The 21,311-nt window shown below is 38.5% G+C and overlaps 1 protein-coding gene across 5 annotated transcripts in view; it reads right to left on the bottom strand.

Moving 5' to 3' along the window:
- znf827 (zinc finger protein 827) overlaps positions 1-21,311 on the bottom strand; it is a 140,925-nt gene that overhangs the window by 12,247 nt on the left and 107,367 nt on the right. For 4 of the 5 annotated variants that reach the window (XM_056457800.1, XM_056457792.1, XM_056457766.1 and 1 more), the window contains exons 9-11: positions 7,171-7,308; positions 5,206-5,544; positions 1,407-1,604 (exon numbers count right to left, since the gene is read on the bottom strand). In XM_056457800.1, coding sequence (XP_056313775.1) covers positions 1,407-1,604; positions 5,206-5,544; positions 7,171-7,308 — 675 coding nt within the window. The remainder of the gene's footprint in view (positions 1-1,406; positions 1,605-5,205; positions 5,545-7,170; positions 7,309-21,311) is intronic. The other variant, XM_056457783.1, reaches the window with a different exon arrangement.

The following is a 21,311-nucleotide window of genomic DNA, read 5'->3' as shown; positions in this document are numbered from 1 at the left end:
GTGCTGTGTAAACAAAGAAGCTGTTAGCAGTGTTAGCTGCCTGAATCAGACAGAAAATGAAAAGGACACAGCTAACCTTATGCCTGCTCTTTCACATATATTCGGAATAAGCATGTGTAAGTAATATAAAACATTCACATATCTTTTATAATAATTATTATTATTTTTTTAGGGTTTTTTCACCTTTATTATGATAGGATAGTAGAGATTTCAAACAGGAAAGTATAGGGAACAGAGAGAGGGGAAGAATCGGGAATCAAACGTGGGTCACCGTGAGCACGTCTGTGCTATATGTCGGCGCACAGTACCAGTAGGCTATTGGCACCGACACGTTCAGATATCTTTTGCGAGTTTGTTATTTGAGATGTCGAACGCACGGAAAGCGTCCGCATAGAGAGACACTGCATGCGCTGCTGAAGATTGTGTGTTTACAGCAGTTTGATGTATAAATATGAATTTGAAGCGAAATTGTTAGTGGTGCCAAACAGCATTTCCCGTAGTTTACATCCTTGGTTACGTCCTTCTTTACATCCTTGCTACAACATACCATTAAAGCTAGAAACTGTGCATGTAGTTAAATAAAAATACTTACAGGTTGTGGCTCACAATCCACAGCCTCATCGGTTGGAGGAGTTTTTAGCCGAATCCAGCACTGAACTGGGAGAGATTCTCGAAGCTCTCCTTAGTCAAATGCTAGCTATATATTTTTTATAATTTTCTGCAACATAATTAAATAAACTAAGCACTTCTCTCTTTGTCTCGTGTCCCTTGGAAGGCCAAATACAGAAACAGAATGAGCTTTGTGAAAATAGCAGCATTTAGACAACGTTTTAGCTATCTCTGCTATAACATTACAGTGCCTCTGCCTCTGGGTGTATTGTGTGGTGAATGCACGTAACCTGAAGCGTTTGTAATCTCACTAGTCCGGATGTATTTTTTTGTAGTTCCCAAATTTCGTTTGCATTAGGCTTTGCTAAGCTAACTCTGTAAAAGCCAATATCTTCCTTTGCATTGAACTTTGATCATATTACATTCAGAGCTGTAGTTTATGTTCACACAGCTACATTACACATCAACTAAAGTTTAAAATATGATATCGTAGTGGACCACCCCTTTAAAGACTTTAAACACCTTCTGCATCATACATCAAATTCCATTTTAATGACTGAATTCTGAGATTGGTTTTTGCACTGAAGAAATATCTAATATCTAATATAATAGCACCCTAAGATGGTCATGTAATCTCAACATGGCGGCCATCTTTTATAAAGCCACCTACGAAAATGGCGTTTTCCTCCTAATTCAGAACTGTTCATGGTTTTGAAATGTAAAACTTCTTCAAACATGCTTGAGTTCACTTTTAATCAGGGATAAAATCCGCTATGTGTATCCGCTAAAAGTCTCACCTTTCTCTGCTTTTTCCTCTGTTCCTGGGCCTAAGCTTGATTGGCTTCCCACAGATGAAGGCGGAGCCAAAAGGCTTTTTAGTTCTTCGTTACCTTGGGCAACATCTCCACCTTCAGAGCTGTTGAGGGAGTCGCTGAGGGCTGACAGAGAGGAGGAAGTGCTCTTGGTCTCACTCAGAGGGCTTCTAGAATTGAGACCTGTGTGGGATTAAAAAAAAAAAAGAAGCAAAGAGATATCGAGGGTCACTTCCTGAATAGAAGACAAACTTGGTTTTTGAATGACATGATGGTATCAAAGACTCGGCTTAGCTTAAGCCGTGAGAGAATTAGACAGGAGCGTCTTTCAGCGCTCAAGGTTTGATAATGAATTCTGTAATGAGTAAAGCAAAAGGCAGAAAAATCCTGCAATTGATCGAAATCCGCCCAGTGAGTCGGGCTGGAATATGTATGCCTAGAGCAGTGCGGTATTAAGCCTTAAAAGTCGGGAGGCGGGCTTTCTTCCCTAAGAGGCACTCTTGCGGGTTTAGCCTGACTTCTGTATCCAAGCAGCCAGAACACTCAAGCCTGCACTCTTATTGATCTACGCTGTGCCTGAGAGCGGCAGGGGAGGGGGGCTGCCTAGGTCAGGGCCGCCACAGCTAAGATGGCGGGAGCATCTCAGGCCACGGCTCTCCCCTAGGGCTCTCATAGCTCATGAAATGGCCGATACCAGCTTGCACGCGCGCTTCACTCACATGTTAAGACTTCCGTTCCTTTGAAAGAATGCATGTGGAATACAGAGTAGGTGGTCATGTTTAATCTCCTGTCAGCCGCAATGACATCTTTGAATACAGATGCTCTGTGTGACTCTTATGCATTACGAAGAGCTAGACTTCTCAACAGCTACTGTACGAGTTAGACACTGCATGAGATACATCAGGAAGAATTAGCGTCCAGGTTTAGCTAAACACCTGCAGTATAATGCTAAGCATGTGTGATGGGAGAAAACAGCTGCCAGACGGGCACCCCAGTGGCAGCCGTTACACTCAGCCACCTTCCAAAGCAAGAGACAAAGTAGTGCTGGCTGGTAGGCACTGACCTGAGGTCAGCCAATCTGCAGTAAGGGGTGTCTGTAGCAGGGTGCTAAATCGCAGTTGACAAACCAACTTGTTCTTTTGCTGTCACTCTGAGAACAGACTGTCTTGCTGAAAGTGGACTCAAGCTCCATGGCGTGAGGGTGAGTGTGGGAGACATCGCGGCGTTGGGTTACTTGGATGGTTAGTTGTGTGCGACTAGGGCTATTGATTTTTCAGCCGCCTTGGGTCTAATAACACCAGGCCTTGCAGTTAAATATAAACTCACACACCCACTCAAACGTGAACCCTCAGTCAGTTCCATGACTGACTAAAAATGAACCCCACGCACAACCTGAAGATTAAGGTGTTTGTCTGTAATAATCCTGTTGAGTTTCTGTGTCAACAATACCCGCCCAGCGATACAGACTTTACCGGTGTAATTTCTATCTCACTAGCGCCACCAAATGGACCCAAAGTTTTCAAACAGGTTTCCCTATGGCATTAATTTCATATCCTGTTCAGTGTTCGGTCAAACAGTCTTTCCTCAAACCCAAAATCTTGCAAGCTGACAAACAGATTTTGTGGTTATTTATGCTATTTATAAGAGCATCATGTTGTAAAACAGGGTAAATGTGTATGCTAAAATGTCGAAAAATATATAAAATATATAAAAATTATATTAAATCTAAAAAATTATTCTAATAATAAAATTAAAACAAACACTGCTAATGTGAACAGTCAAATAATAAATACTACACATTAAATGTGTATGTGTCTAGTATTGGAACAAAAATCTTGGCAGAAGACAAAATGTTTGTGGATTCCCGCAGTATCAGTAGTTAATTATGTGCTTAAATGAAGTCAGTGTTTTCTGTCTTTCACTACATATGAATGATCACTTTAACGGTTTAGTCCCAAAGGTTCACAAAAGAGTCTGAAACCTCCATTAATTGGTCAGTTTCACATTTTGAAATAAACTCACTGCAGCAAATGATTTAAATTTCACAACAGATTCCTTCATTAAACCACAAGTCCTTTTTTTGTTTAAGTCTAATTTAAATGTGTAATTTGTCAACTAATAAAGACATTTGGCTCCAAAATCTTGTGATTTAAAAGCCCATGACCTTCTAGTCATTTTTTAAGCGAGTCTAGAGCCTGCATTAAGAACTCACCTAGTTACAACTTCAGCTAAAGCACTTTGAGTTTCAAAAGAAAAATGCAAATATTATAGTGGACTCGTGCCAAGCTTACCAAATGTTTCAAATAAGATCAGAGGGGTTTTTATGGTTCCTACTGGTTTAAACTGGTTAGATCAGGGGTGACAAACTCAGCTTCTGGAGGGCCACAGAAGGTCCCACAGAGATTTCAGTTCCTACACACAGGCCAAATCCCAAATGGCACACCTCTTGTGCACTTGTGGACTTACAATGACCGCTACATGTGTGTTTGTTAAATCTAAAGCACTGTAGGCTGTCCCATTCATCATTTTAGGGTGCTCGCGAGTTTTCCCTTTGTGGCTGCTATTCTCCTGCGATGCATACTTCTGCTGAGGCTGCACTGAGTAGAGCTCTGTGCAAATTTCTACTCAACAGTCTAATGACCTTTTCCACTCAGAGGTTCAGTACAGTACTGTATGCATTTATATCTGTTTCCATACTACTTTATGGCACCCTTTCCAAAAGGTACCTAGGACAACAGAACACTATTAGTTTATAAAGCATCATAATAAAACATTGACATGCGCAGCAATGAGCCATGGTCAAACCAAGCTCAAACAAAACCAGCCACATGCCAAGAAGCAAGAACAGAATCTGTTGTATGTCCTCTATTGTTGTTTACGAGGGCGTCTAAAAGAGTGTGGAAAGCGCAAGTGGTGTTGCTTTCTTTTCTGCTTTGAATGTACTGAACAGAACTGCTTAGTTAAAAAGAGGCATTGTGAGGCATTGTGTCACTTAAGTCTGAAGTCTGAGGAAGACTGCAAATACTAGGATGCCATTTGGGATTGACCATACCTGCAGTATCCAAACACGCCTGAAGGAGTTCATTAGCTAGATCAGGTGCCTTTAATTATGGCTGAAGCAAATGTCTGCAGGACTGTGACCATTAGAAGGCGCCATTAGTTGGCGGAAAAGAGGGCAAAAGAGCACAAGGCAAAGACACTTGGAGTGGTCCACAGTGGCTTTTGGTAGAGGGCAGAATGCAAATTTTACATACGGACACTCTCCATGGACTGTAGCCCTTTTACACCCCTGGACTGCATGCTGGCCAAGCTGTAAAGTCAGAATTGCCATGGTGTTCACTGAAAAAAAAAATAGCTGCTAAAGCTGTCTAACCAGCATGTTTTTTTTTTCAAACCTGCTAGTTAAGCAAGTTAAAAACACCATATCCTAATAACATGTGATGCAAGATTCCAGCAACAAGCAATTTTTGTCCTCTCACCAGACAGAACACGACAGAACATTTGGAATATCAATATTCAGAAAAGCAAAGTAGTGCACTGCATTCCCAACTAAATGGAAAGATTTACAATTTAATAATACATATTAAATCTCTTTAACCTTATTAAAATTACAAGCTGTTGTTCAGATGTTACATTGCAGACATTTTGAATGTCGCTTTCGTGGATGGTTAGGACAAAAACTCCTTTTAACATGCGAAAGATCAGTTCGCATGTAGTTAGGACACAGAGTCAAACATACAGAGTTATCCAGAAAGTCTACAATGTTAGATTGGTGAGATCTTACCTGCGTGCCCTGCACTGATGTGAGCTTTCATCTCGGCCTCGTCCACACCCACAAACTCACAGGTGCTACAGCAGAGAGAAAACATCCACTGCTCTTTGTCCACATGAAGAGACATGTGACTGACAAATTGAGCATTGAACTCTGTCTGGAAGCCGCAGACATGGCAGCTGTAGTAGTAGGGGCAGTTTTTGAGCTCTGGGCCTTCGTTGGTAACAGCGGTAACGATCTGCTCGACGTCTGTGTTCACCAGTTTGACTGAGTGGATGGTGAGGTGCTGGTTGAGGTTGGCTCGGCACTTAGCTGCATATGGACACAAATGACACTTGTATTTCCTCTCTTCTGTAGAGACAAAGCAAAGAGCACTTATAAACAAACAAAAAAAGACACTTGTGGATAGATGATGTTTATAAGGTGGCCCATTCTAAGATCAGATCTCTTGAGGCCCACCGTCCCCACATGACTTATACACTTATTTGTTCTGTACTCTAGACAGAGATGTATTTGGGTGGATGGTGATCAGTCGGCTCATTGATGCTCCTCAGGGACCTGCGGGATGTGATTGTTCAAGGATCAGACGAGGCTGGTCATGGTTGTGCAGTGCTCCAGGGGAGCTTAGCCGCTCGGGGAGACATCTTTACAGCTTAGTAATTACTTGGGTACTTTTCCCTCCAGGACTAATCAGGAGCCTAATCTCTTTAAAGGAAGGGAAATCTAGTCCGGTGAACCTTATTTACTTACCTGTGGCATTAGTTGTCCTAATGACAACATACAATGTTGTTGGGCACATATGTAAAAATATATACATTTTCAGTAACTGTGGCTAACTGCTGTTGGAAACCAGCAGATATCACTAGTGTAGGCTCTTAGCCAGACAAACTGTAAGTAATGTGTGTGTAAATGCAATAGTAAAATAGTTATTTGCTCACAAGTCCTAACAAGCTTACTGATGATATTGGTTCGCCAACTGATTGAATGGTGATGTTGGTTAGCCAACCGAGGGACCGTTTACACTAATACATTTTCGGTTTAAAATGGTGTCTTAGAACAAAGTTGATCCACGTCCACACTGGCGTTTCATCTACCTTTCAGAAAAGATCTCAGTCCACACTATACCACAGAAACGGACATCACGTGACCATACACGCACTCTGGAATGCGCTGAAAGCTGCTTCAGCGTATTCTCGCATTCGAGCTCCAGGCAGTCAGCAGGAGCTCTGAGAACACCTGCCCAGCTGAGAACAGCCAAACATCGGCCAGTCTTTCCCAAATCTGCCTCTGGATTTCATCTCTCTGTAGTTGTTAAACGCAATCTATAATTCCTCTTGTGTAGACCTATGTCTTATGAGTCGGTCTTTTGAATCTATTAGGCTACTTGTTCTCAGGTAATGTGTTTTGGCTGAGTGCAAAGATAAGTTAATTTGCCTATTCATTAATGTAACCACGCACACTGATTCCACGCATTTGACCAATTGCTTGCCTATATTGTATAAACTTATTGTACTTTTATACTTTTATAATTATTGTTGAATATTAAAATGATGGCTTACTAATTATTATATTCAGCAAAAGAGACGGCTATTTCATATTTCACCATGCATGTCCTCTGTTAATCTTTATTGTGTGCATATAGCCTGACATTAAGCACATATTGCTGAAACCACACAGTGAGACTGAGGTTTCATATTTTTCAAAGAAAATGAAAGGAGCCAGATATTAGGCTCCATTTTGTTATAAATTTGCATAAAGTGAAGATGATGGTCAGATAAATATGTTCATGATGCCTTAACATTTTTGGTGTCTGTTATGCTTAAGTTGTTAATATAAAAAATGAAAAGAGACATTGCTTTATGTCATATTTTCATATTTCAATGTTTCTAAAACTCTTTGTTTTTGGTGCTTGAAATTAATTAACGTATTAATGTAAATGGGGACTGATTGAATGTTGATGTGAGCATGAATTCTCACCTGTGTGTAAGGAGAGATGCCTGGAGAGAGTCTGTTGGCGGCCAAACACTTTGCCGCACACAGGGCAGGGAAAGAGCTGTTCGTTGAGTCTCCATTGGGAAAGTCCATTTCCTGGCTCACTACTCACCTTCTCTGGATCTGGAAACATCAACAAAAATACAATAATCAGATACTGTACAACAGAGAGTTCTAGTTCTCTAACACACTGGTTCTCTAACACACTCTAGTTCTCTAAGGGTGCTTTCACACTTGGTCCAAATGCCTGGTCCAAACCCAAAATCAATTGTCCCCCCCTCGGTTGATTTGTGCTCACACCGTCTTTTTTTCTCCTGAGCCCCGTTATGCTTGCGTCATCAAGCTGCTGTTTTGTGTACGGCTGTTGCTAGGTGACGGCTACGAAAGCAAAGTGCCAACATGGAGACGTCCGCATATAAAGATCATTCTGCTTTTACTGAATCTTTTTGTTTTGTCACCAAAATCAAAATACAGAGAGCCCATTGCGTCTATCTGCTGCAAAAATATTAAAAACGTTCAGAACATAACGCCATGCCTGCAGAAGTCGTTTTTGGTGGAGACAAGCAGACATTTTCACTGTTTGCACTGGGTCAGTCCCGCTTCTCACCAAGGTAGGTGATAGACAGAGATACACACACATGAATGAACGTTATAAAAACTAAAGTTTGCTGTACAGTTGGCGGTTCACTTCTGTTATTTGGTATGATTGCATTGATATAAGAAGTGAACCGTTCACACGAACCATTCCTGAGACAACCTCTCTCATGCAGCTTGATGACATAGTTGACCTCCCCCTACTCTTAACCCAACTGTCACAGTAGTATGGGCATTACCTTAGTGGGCGTTAGTTGATGATCGCCTACACCTACCCCTACCCTAAACCCAACTGTCACAATAGCATGGGCACTATCTTAGTAGTACCATACTTTGACGTCAAACAAACCCGGGTGCGGACCAAAAAGTGCTACACACAACTACTCCTTTTGTGAAACATCTTCAGCAGTTCACTTAGTCTCCTGTTTTGAAATCTTGGAATATTATAGCTGAAACCATTCTAGCTCTAGACATCCTTGAGATCACAAAGCACAAGCTGTACAAGTACGTACTTCTTTAGATGAATTTGTCTGAATTCTTGAAATATCATACTAGAGACATGGAGACTACTAATTGGAGGTACATTCGAGAAACCAAGAGACATGGAGGCTGACAAGAGGTCAGTGTGTGTTCTGTCACCGTGTTGGATAATATGTTGATGAGTCTATACATCCAGATCAGGGAGCCAACAAGGTGTTTTTTTTATCTTGACATTGGTCTGTGTGCTCCTTTTCACCTTTCATTAGAAGAGCGCAAGTGAGAGAGAGAGAGAGAGAGAGAGAGAATGCCACACAAGTGGAGGAGAGCGGCTGAATTAACCTTCTGATGAAGGTGGTTGGCTCAGCATCAAATTAAAATGCAGCGCCACGCCTTTTCTCTCTCCGGAAGCAAGGAGAGTAAGAGAGATAAATAAATGAATAGATAAATAAATATATAATCCGAAGAGAAATTCCGTCATCATGCTACACAGCCCCTTCAAATAGATGTCTGGTGCAGTATGAACGGCTGGTCATTATTCTGTGCAGAACAGGAGGCAGATAGGTTGCCAAATGTTAAGCAATGTTTTTTTACGAGACAAGAAATATGGAAATTCATATTTTAGTCTGCGATTTTTAAATTAAAAGGCTCTTTAATCATGTCAAGGCATTCAGAGATGCATGTTTTGGTTTGTAGGTCACTTCAATAACTAATTTTTTTTGGACATGCAGTGGGTGTGGGTGTCATAGCACTGTTGTTGGCCCCTTTTTACTTTGGTTGGTCGAATTACTTTTATTGTCTGCAGTCAGTTGCGTCTCCTAATTGATACAGTTTTTACACTCTATATATGGTTTATAGGTCATTTCAATTACTGATTCTTTCTTTTTGTTTGTTTATGTTATTTAGTTATGCAGGAATTCTCATCCATTCAAAAAATATGTAAGGTACCTTTTGGATATGCAGCAATGTGTGCCCATCCCATTGGACTTGTGGTTTGCTTATTAATAGGAACATTTCTTTTTTACAAATGCTGTCATAAGCAATGCTGCCTCAGGATTGATGGGGGCACGGCAAGGAAAAGGGGGGCAAGTGGTTGGGGAGGAACAGCTTTTTTTTTGGCATATGAGAGAGGATTTAATGGTGGCAATTAAGGAGCAGATGCACTGGCCTTGGGCGCAAGACCTGAAGGACATTTTCATGAGACTGCTCGTATCTGCCAGAGACCAAACCCAAAAGTCCTGGTGGGAATAGTGTCTCAGAGTGGCCCAGCGGGAGAAGTTCTCAAGAATTCACAGGGAACGCTGCTAAAAATGCCCTTTGATTCCTCACAACGATCTTAGTTTAAAGATGCTTCGGAGGTAAATATACGTCTAGGGCAATCTAATGTCAGGGTGTCAATTTCATTGTTATCATGCGCAGAGATGCCAAGCTTTTTATTGGTCCTGCAGCCCTCGTTAAAACTAATGTAAGCCATCTATCCTGTGGTAGGTTCAGAAATCCATCATTATTTTAAAAGACATAAGGATAAGTGATGTCTTGCTTGCCTGCCTGATTTTACTGCTGATGTATTACTTACCTCTAAAAAATGAGGCACATTATTTCAGTTTGAAGCCTACTGGGGAAAAATTGAGGAATTATGTTCTAGAAGAAACTTTTATTGCTCAGATGCTACACTTTCATAGATCAACAGAGTTGTTATGTTTTGAATAAGTAGCAACTTTATGTTTCTTCTAATTCTTTAGGTTAAAGGCTCATATGAAACAATTGTTGACATATAGTAAATGTATAATGCTTTTATTGTTATGTGAATTATATAATTTAGAAGGTTTGGCCTTGTCTGATAGGTCTGATGTTGTTGCAATACAGAATCACTGGAGATGGTATTGAAGGTGAAAGCTTGGCTCTTGAAAACAAATTATTAACTGGCCAGAATGAATGTTTTCTGTACTCCAAACAAACAGATGTTAGATTCTATAGTCTGCAGGAAGTTCCATCTTTACTTTTCTTCTATTTACTGTGATCCTCTTACAAAAAAGCAAAAGCACAAAAGAGTTTCTATAATACGATCATATTTTATTATCATAATTTATATATATATTAGGGTTTCTGCAGGTTTCACCAAGTTAAATTTAATACTTTTTTTCAAGACTTTTTAAGACCAGTATCAATGCAATTTTAGACTTATACAGGGCTGAATGCTAAAGATTTCATTTAAATATCCCAGTTGAAAAAAATTTCACTTGCCCAATCAATAATGATTCTAATTTAATACATTTAATAATACTATAATAATTTAATAATAAAAAAGCTAGGTCAGGTTAGTATCCTCAGCAGTAAATAAATGGAGAACTTTTAAACAAAAGTTACTGTAAGGAAAGTAATTGAATGCTTTTTTTAACTAAAAAGTGAAAGGTTTTATTAGGATATTAATATTGGTATTGTTAATGATTGTATAGGTGTTAATGGCCAGAATGGGTAGCTATACATGAACAAAGGAAAATTAAGACCTGTTTAAAAAGATTTAAAAACCTACAACACAATATTTCAGCAGATTTAAGACTTTTTAAAGGCCTAAAATTTAGCTTTTGAGATTCAAGACATTTTAAGACTGTTAAAGGCCCTGCGGATACCCTGATGTCAGGGTATATGCAAGCATCCTAAAGGTAATTTCAATACCTTTTTAAGACTTTTTAATGAACTTCTCAGAATATTTTAAGACCTCATCGCCACTTCCAGTTCTAATCAGTATCAAATCTTTAACTTAATAAACAGTTGTTAATAAACAGTAGTTAAATAAACAATGCAGTTAACAATGTAGTTAAATAAATCAATGGAGCACAACCACACAACAGAACTCATATAAGCTCGGAAGAAACAAAGCTTACAGAATAAATTACGCAGTTTTTTTCAGCGACAGACTTCATCCACTGTTTAAACTCGTCTTTCTCCAACCTGGAGTACGCAAGCTTACATTTTCCCAGTTTGCCGTCTGTTTCGCTCTATTGTTTTGGTACATGTGAAGAGCGTCACACCACCTTCACACGTTTGTCGCAAATTACATGACATCACCCGGACGGAGGAGCTTGGCCAGCCCGAACCAATCGCATGGATCCAGCACGTCATTGTTAATATTAGGAGGAAAATAAATATATTTATGCTTTTTTGGAGACAAATACTTTGGACAATGCTTGAACAAAATTTAAGACCTCGTAAAAACACAATTAAGACGTTTTAATCAATCACTTTTAAGGCCTTAATTTTCTCATAATTGGTTCATCAACTTAAAATACTTTTTAAGACCATGCGGACACCCTGTATATATATGTGTGTGTGTGTGTGTGTGTATATATATATATATATATATATATATCCTCACCTTAGAATTATACGGTTCTATCTGACATTTTTGTCAAAATTCAGGTTTTGACATCTTCTTATTAAATGACAACTTATTTACATTATGGGATGTTTTTTTTACAAGTTGTTTACATTTTAAGACTTTTTATTTAAAAAACAAATGTTACACACATACTTTTTACTATGGAATGCAAAAACACTGAAACTCAATATCTCAAAATCATTCAGAACGCAGATAGACCCTTATAATTCCAAGGTGACGATATGTATACATACAGTACACTCACTCACTCACTCACTCACTTACTCACTCACTCACTCTAATCTTGTTATTCACATGTTTTCAAAACAAAAAAGTCATACAGATTTGAGAAAAAGATCATAAATGTTTAGTTACCTTGTGCATATATTGCACTGCATTAGAGCTTCAATTCAAATTGTTCAAATTGTATTAATCTTAAAATCTTAAATTTGATATAAAATTTTTCATTTTAAAAATATTTGACAATACTAGCCCTTTATCTATTTATTTAAATGTACTATTTGATTACAATTAATAAATATAATTTAATATTTTCTTATATTAGGTAATAAATCACCATTGGTGGACATTTTAACTTTCAAAACCATTAGAAACAGATCCCAAGCCTTTAAATAATTTCATATTTAAAAACAAAATGGTCCAATCAACAGTGGTCACACCAATCTTTCCATGTATGTTCTTCTGTGTTCAACAAATAAATGAAAGTCATACATGTTTGGAGCAAAAATGAGTGTCTGTAAATGACAACAGAATATTCATTTTTTTGTTTTGTTTTTCGCATAAACTATGACCCACAGCACCCTCTCCTAATACCTCTGACACCTTTGAGTACTTGTTGATCTGAAACTTAATATTATTGAATAATATTTTGGCCATATTTAAATCTTGAAGATTCAACTTGATTAGTAGTGCCACACTACCAGCATGAATTAGCATCACTAAACCGCATAATTAAATAAGGATGCCATGTGTGTGCCGTCTCCCAGCCGTCCCCCGCGCTGACCCGCACTGCATAAGAGCTTTAATTAAAACTACAGTGGGTGTTTTGCCCTCTGCCTCAATCTATGAGCGAGCTTCGAAAAGGCAACACACAATCAGACACAGGGCACTGAATCAGCCTCGTCACCCCGGGGCCCACGGTTCCACTGAGTCACAGCGCTCATATGAACCTGTGCGTCTGACTCATGTCCCACCAAGCGGCAGAGCGGCGTGATGTGGTGCTGACAGCTCTGGTGTGACACAGAGCCTGGGGACTGCCAGGGAAAAGATGCCACCTTCCCACAATGCCTCAGTGGGGAGACAGGAGCGAATAGATGCCTTTGCAATGCTTATGACTCTCACCTCATATCCTTATTTTCTTGCCGGTGATGCATTTCTATCAATCTCCTTCCTTCCCTGTTATAAAGACCAGCCAGGCTGAGAACCCATAAAGAAATCTGATATACTGTATGGCAATATATGCAAATGACATATAGTACATACAAGTTCATATTATATAGGCAACATATATTTCAAAATATTGCAAAAATGTTTTCATATATATTTTTAAACCAGTGGAATTACAAATATGTAAATATATGTTCAAATATATTAGATATAATTGGATATATGGTTTCATATATGGACATATACCTATACATATAAAATTTTTTTATATATATGTACATAAATGTAATTACGATGACTTGAAAAAAAAAGTATATGGGCATTTTTGCAATGTTTTGAAATATATGTTGCATATATTAAATATATCAGGTTTCTATATGGGAACCAACTATGTTTTTTCTAGTGTTTTAAATGAGGTGGTCAAAAGTGTCCAGTCGATACATTTCTACTTGGTTTTAGCATTTAAAATTTGTTTCTTGTTCTGATCTGATCAACGTATAAAACCTATAGTTTTTTCTGCCTAATTAATTGATGATGCTGTGATCAGTGACGCTCTGAAAGTAAGATGTTTTTTTTTTTCCGGACAGACCGGCCCATTTCATATAATCTATAGAGCCCATTGGTTCTTTTCATTATTGACATTGGGCTGGTCCAATCACAAACTTCCATTTTGGGCTCTGTGTGGCTGTGAGTCACGTCTGTTTCACACCGCACGAGCGAGTAGAGCGTGAGCAGCGCGTATGGAGAGCAGAAGCAGCGAGCAGGCATTTGCCTTTCACACTGGCTGCTTCTGCAGTGTGCAGCGGGTCAGCGGCTATTGCACAGATCAATCTATCTCTGTCTATCTGTATCTATCTATATAAATACACTTTTTATTTGTACTTTTCATCTGCACCAAGGCCCGCAGCAACTTCCTCCCATGCTGCTTCCTTAAGCTGCGACTCTTTATTTTACAAATGATATAGATCGTAAAGAACTGTATGCTTCTCAAGCTCTATGAGGAGCGTCATTCATGTCAAGCACCTATCATATCATGTGATTTTGGCTTTGATTGTCAGCATTGAACCCTGTTGTAGCTGTCAACATATAACCCGGTGCGAGCTACTGGACAAACTGGTAACAGCGGAAAAGCTGTCCATATGGAGGTAAGTGGTCAGCTAGTAAGCGCGAAAAGGAACTGCGTCATACCGCCCTGTAGCGTTCGTTTTAGAGATGAAATGCAGCCATACGTACTTCTTGCTTCATAATTCGCGATCTCCAGAAATGTATAGCCGCTTGTTATAAGTCGTGACGTATCAGTGACGTCTGGAATACTGTTTCCGGGTCCAAGCCACAACTCATTTAAATTGAGAAAATATTGGTTTATGGCCACTCTTTAGTCATATCACACTTTAAACTGAATTTATATAAAATCAATCTCTAGACTTTCTGCATCACAAATATCATAATTTTATCAATTTATAAAAAATGAATCACTTTCTGGTGATCAAATATTAGGTATGGATATATATATATTGCGATCGTGATTCTCGAAAGTATTACATCTCCTTGTAAACGTTTATCATTACCATTTGATGAGTCTTCCCATACAGTTTGATAGAGCGCTTGGACCTGGAAGCCGATTAACGTGACGTCACACTTAACAAGCGGATAGGACTACGTTTTCAGAATGAGCCTATGTTGAAAAAGATGCAGGTTACAGCCATCTGTAACATACTTTTCACAGTGTGGACAACAGCAGTATGAAACTTTTATTATTATCTTGATTTCCATTATTTTCTGTATGCTGATAGTACTGTAAAGTTTGGGGTCAAAGGTTTATGACTCTTTAAAAAAAGAAAAGAAGCCGCTGATGCTTAATTGAGACACTAGAGCATCTACATCACTGCCTTGAAGTGGTTAATGGTTTAATTAGTGTTATTAGAGAGAGATGAGACAGCCTCTGCAGTGATGCTGAAGATGACTTGGGGCAATAGGCAAAGATCAGTGTTACACACAACACACACACGCTCACGAAGGATGATGCGGACCCAATGAACTTCATTAAACTCATGCAATTAAGTGAAAAATAGAAAAATTAAAAAGCAAAAGCAGACAATTATGTTCATACGAAGCAGCCAAGAAGAAACATCGGCTATTTATACACAAAACGCTGAACTAAGCCATGCTAACACACATGAAAAACACACAACACTGATTTAGTTTATCTTTGGCATGAACACAAACTATTTTAGAGCAATTCATTATTTTTCGACCACTGATTGTGCTGTTAAAAATAAAAAGAATTACAGCTCTTTGTCTTAACTAAGGAGTGGGAGTCACTGCCCACATCGGGTCGAAAGGTGACAGACACTTAGCAATGAAAATGCCAAAGAAAGATGGAGTAAGAGAAGGAATCTGAAAGAAAAAGAGAGATGAAAAAAGGTAGGCAAGGGTCATGGCCGCTCTTATGTGATTTGTGTACGTTCGCTTTGTGTCTGCGCCTAAGAACGAACGCATGTCTGAGTGTGTAGTGAATTAACTTTCACGCACCCTGGACACGAAAAACCCAATCATTTTTTCATTAACTGGTGTAGGGAATCGGGCCAGGCGAGCGCAAACTAATTACCCTTTGCCAGAGGGGCCAGTAGAGGGAGGCAGGGAGTGCCAGCTGCCCAGTGCAGTGGTCTCAAAGCTGGGTGCGAGCACGAGGGGCCTCTGTAGCCTCGTATTAGATGAGAGGGTCGGCTTGTATGCATACATCTATGTAGATGTGAGCAGGGTCCAAAATGAACGCCAAATCTGCATAAATATGACTTTGTGGTGGACGGTAGCTTTGAAAGCAATGTGATATGTGGCCTACATTAAAATGTATAAACCACCATCTGACCATCAGTGGTGGAGGCAGTAATATTTACTAATATTTCCTAAAAAAAATTGTGTTGACATTAAAATGTATATATTTTATTTTGCATTGTTTTTGTGATTTTTAAAATAGTTTTTGACTCATTTTACCTTGTGTTTAATAAATGGTTGGTAACACTTTACCTGAAGGTGTGTTCATAAGACTGTCGTGATTAGGCATGGGACGATAATCGTTTTCAAGGTATACCGCTGTTTGGAAAAGTCAAGGTTTTAAAACCGCCACATTTTTTGTAATACTGTTCCCAAGGTATGTGTAAGATTTTTTTATTTACATTTTTTTTGGGTTTTTAGGACAACAGTATCTCCAGCAGAAAAAATCTCCAAAGATGCCATTTTAAATCAAGGAAATCTGTGTTTCTGAAACAAATGAAGAGAGCAAAAATTTTTAAACTTTAAAGTCATGGCATGACACGTCATGATTGTGAATGAGATTTTATGCATGCGTATAATAACTGTTATTAAGTGTCATTTGCCAATTTATCATTGTCATTTGCATTTAAATTGTCAATTTGCCATTTGTCAATTTAAATGCAAAGATGACATTGTTTGCTAAAGCCTAGTTTACTCTACAGGATTTTAAGCCTGATTTGAGCCCGATTTGGAAGTTAACGAGCTCGCTGACAGATCGGGCTGTGATCGGGAAGAAATCTGCGGGTGTTCGGCAGTCTTTATGTGTGAACTACTGAACGACCCATCAAAGAGGCTCGCTGAAGCATCGCCGACACCTCGCAGATGGAAATCCAATATCTATCATGCTGAATATTCCAGAGCAGTTGGCCGACTCGACCCTACGTGCGGTCAGATGTAGTGACAAGCTGCAGCCAATGAGAGAGCATATCAGCACAAGCTGAATGCCTGTGTGCTCAGGAGCTCAACAGAAACGTCTGTGATTGGCCAGAATGGGCATCGATGCACTCGCTTCATTCTATGTCAACACGGACACGAGAGTAGGCTAGAGTGGAGCTAGAATTTTGTAATTATTAGATTTACCATACTGCTCATTCTGACTCATTCTGTTCTCATATAAAACGTCATATTGTCACATTATAGTTACATCCAAAGCTTCTATTGAGATATTAATATTAAGCTTTGAATGTCTGTCATCATATTTAATGACACCATTACCCTAAAAATATTATAATTTTCGGTAATACAGCCTATAAATATGTAATTAAGATACAAGAACATGCAAAGGTCTGGGGCTCGCTTTCATTTTCACTTTCAAACAGGAGCTATTTCCTGGCACAGAATATGCTGTTTTAAAAAATATATCTGAAGTAAATTTATGTTTTTGCTATCAGAAAGTTATGTTTATGTCAGCAGGAAGTTGCTAGGCAAAAATGCATGCATATTTAAAGTCGCAGCGAAAAGTAGCAGACATGCATGCAGTCGTTTTGACCAATATGATAATTAAAGGTAAAAATGCTCAGTTCTTTACTGTTTTGTAATTCAAAAAATAACAATGTTAGAAAGAAATACACAGATATTTAGGAAACGTCAGGGTGTTATAGATATGTTAGTTTTATTTCAAAGACTTATTAAATTACAAATATTAAAAACTCTCTGAATGACTCTGTATTCTAGTGTTAAAGCCACATCCCTCCACTTGAACCTTGCAGATGAGCGATTAATCCGCTGACGCATCAGCTGATTGACGATGTTTTCAAATGCTCCTTTGAAAGCTTGAAACGCTGTCAGTGATGTAATCGGCACACAAGCAGTGTTCAGCTTTTTCTGACAACTTCTCTCTCTAAATTTCATTGGCCGTGGTTTGGTAGCTTGACTGAGCTGTTGGCGAACGAGTTGTTGTCAGATCATGTAGTGTGTGACCCCCTCTTGTGGATCATTTAAGTAGTGTCACGTAGTGTGAACACCACAGCGATTAAAAGACACAAAATCAAGTCATGTAGTGTGAACAGCACAGCAATCTGCTGATGTTTAAAATCATTTAGTGTGAACTAGGCTTAAGACAACTTGACAAACAAATGCATCAAAATGGCTCTAATCTTTGTCTTGACAGCTTGACATTACCAAGACAATATAACTTGTCATAAATCTGTCATAAACATGACTGTTATGAGGCCATTATAATTGTGTCATGAATATATTTCTGATCACGGTTGCAGTGGAACAAACTGTATTTGTCATTAAAGAGTCTCATTAAAAGCGTCATTACACTGTCAAAGAATTTTTAAGAGTGTCATTAATATTTAACGATAAATTCAGCTTGTACCATTGTAGGTCCAAGAAAGTATTAATGACGCTGTTATAAAATTCAAAACATAAATATAATGGCTTCATGACAATCCTGTTTATGAATGTCAAGTTGTCATGACATATACAGAAACGTGTTGTGATATATTTGTTTAAGTGACTTTGAAATGTCATAACTCAACAAAAAACACTTACTGACACTTATATATGAAATATGAAATATTAATTAATTCATTTTTAAATTTAAATGACTCAGAAAAACTTTATCATGTTCTTAGAGAGGATGAATTGATGTCTAACTAGCTGCAAAATACGTATACACCCTACACAGCATAAGAAATGGTTAATGTAAATTCATGTCTCTTATTTAAATCTTTATTATTATTATTATTATTATTATTATTATTATTATTATTATTATTGTAATTGTTATAATCAAAAAATCAAATGAATTGTTTTTTTTTTTTTTGTCATTTATTTCTTATTTACTGTATATTTTATTAATTTGATGATGTTAATATATTACAAATCATACATATCTAAAATGCTTTGGCAATCCTACTAAATGTCATGCCAATAATGCAACTTGAACTATAAGCATCCACAAAATCTCTTTCACATTCATGACATGAATAGTTGAGTATGTAACAAAGTCAAGGTTCCCAAGGATTTTTATATCCTGGACCTGGCCGAATCCTGAGCAGCTACTGTGATGGTCATGGAAGAGTGGAGAACATGAGACTGATTCCTGTGACGCTCCAGAGACAGACGAGTCTTCGCTGAGGCCAGCTTCCAGCCTCCGCCACTGAGACTGCAGCTCTGCACAAGACGTTTGGCCAGCGGAGAAATTAAAATGGTCGTGCACAAACTGAGCCTGGTTTCTCTCAAGGTTTTTTTTCTTCACTTCCGCCTTTAGTGAAGTTTTTTTTCCCTCTCCGCTGTCGCCACTGGCTTGCATGGTTCGGAATCTGTAGAGCTGCGCATCGTTGAATTTGCTCTTCAGTATTTGGACTCTCAGTAGTGATTATTAAACCACACTGAACTGAGCTAAACTGAACTGAACTTAAACACTACAAACTGAACTACACTGTTCCTATTTACTATGACCTCTTATGTGAAGCTGCTTTGACACAATCTACATTGTATAAGCGCTATACAAATAAAGGTGAATTGAATTGAATTGAATTGAATCATGAAATGAGTTAGTTTTCACACTTGTACTTTGGCAGTGAAGGGAACCTATCAAACATCCATAACAATTTTGTGTGCTGATCTAAATGTGCTCATTGTATGTGCGTACATATATAATGATATTTTCATCGCTAGTGAAGAGCTTACAAAATGTGTAAAGGAGTCAAGAATATCTTATTTTTTCTTCACTGCAATATTAACACGTGAACACGAGAGGCCAATTTGACGGTTGCCCGTTGGGCACCATTGGGCCATTGGTGAGCATCTGTCAGGGTAGTTTGTTTGTTGTGTTCCACACGTCACCTCTCATCCGGTTAACACCAAAGCAAGTTGACCCAGTTTAGCATGTAAAATCTGTAATGCTAATTTCAAACTGCATGATTTTAACTCTGATTTTGACAGGTTTTGAGAAATCACCAACAAATGCTCGAAATCACAGGCAAATTGGTGCTCGGTCAGTGTGAACTATCAAATATGCGATCTGAGAGAATCGCCGATGAGTCGCCGAGACCCGTCAGATATTTGGCATGCTAAATATATGGACCTGTCGGCGATTCAAATCATGCCTTGTGAAATGAGTTCTGATTGATAATAACATCAGCGATTACCTACAGGCAATGAGAGAGCAGCTTCCACAGTAGCCTATGGGTGTCTGCAGGCCAGCGGGAGGTTGGGGGAGAAGTTAAAAGGGCTTCTTTTCAGTCTATTTGAACCCAAAAATTGAAAAAACTAGCGTAAATTTGGCAGGAGCAGCCGTGTCTGTTTGACGTGTCATCTGAGCACTATCACAACCAGATCAAAAAAGAAAAAAAGTTGAGAAGAAATTGCTAATTCTCTTCAAAACCCAGGTGAGCAAAATAAGTCCATTTTATACCGCACTAAAGGCTTCTTTCTCATTATGTAGTTAATAAACAAAAGATAAACTACGTGCCCTCGAATTGCTTCCATGTCATTTCTTACATGATTTTGGTTGTGAGACGTAGTTTGCAGACCGAGACAAAGTTGACTGCAATTCTTCCTATTGTAATGTCATGCAGTGTGAAATCCCCTGTTGCCAATCCATCTTGCAGGGTGAACACAGCAGCTATGGAACGCTACCCCAGATTCAGTGTGAAAACATCTGTGACGCCACTACTTTGAATATCGTGCAGTCTGTACTCGGCATAACACTCATCAGCAAAAGAGTGCACTCTGATTGGTTATTCAGCAACAAATCAGAGCACAAGAACAAAAACTAAAGTGACAAAAAGTCAAAAGGGAACTCATAGAAGCCAGCTGTACGTTTGCTGAATTTCTCAAAAAATTGCAAACGATATGGGTTATTTGATTCTCAGACACATATCGAATCCCTCTTTAGTGAGTGTCAATTGAAAATAGTACTAAACGCTGCTTTGTTTATGGTTTTTATGTGCGCATCGCAAGCTCCGGTTTCCCTTTGCAGAGTGAGAAAATCGACAACTGTACCCAGTGAGTGTGGATAGACACATCTTCTCACGCTTACATCCTTTAGCGTGTTCACACACAGCTTTTTGGTTCAGACAGGACCAGATGTGGCGGAAGTGAAATAGCACAATATTTGTTTTTTGTTAACGCTAGTTTTTTGGTGTTTGCTTGGTGTGTCCGAGGCCTAATGATCAGCACAAATAGATCAATTGAACCAAATCTTTTAAGTGTGAACACATTCAAAGAACAAATAAGCAAGCAATAGCACAAAAACATGCAACAAAAATACAAATGAAATAAACAGATAGGCCTAACAGTAGTGCTCAGGTAAGAAATGCCAAAGGATGCTGTTAATTATGTTAAATATGTTAAAATATTTAAATCAAGATAATTAACATTGTTTTTGACAGCCCTACAAAACAGACAAAAAAAAGATTTGTGATTCACATTCTTTTTAACCTTAGTGGAAAAATATTCAGAATTTATTTAGAATATTCTCCACACTAAAAGTTATTAT

The sequence above is a fragment of the Danio aesculapii genome, chromosome 1 (genome assembly GCF_903798145.1).
Source record: "Danio aesculapii chromosome 1, fDanAes4.1, whole genome shotgun sequence".
NCBI lineage: Eukaryota > Metazoa > Chordata > Actinopteri > Cypriniformes > Danionidae > Danio > Danio aesculapii.
Note: the sequence above shows the minus strand (reverse complement) of the source record. Positions and strands in the feature narration are given on the sequence as shown.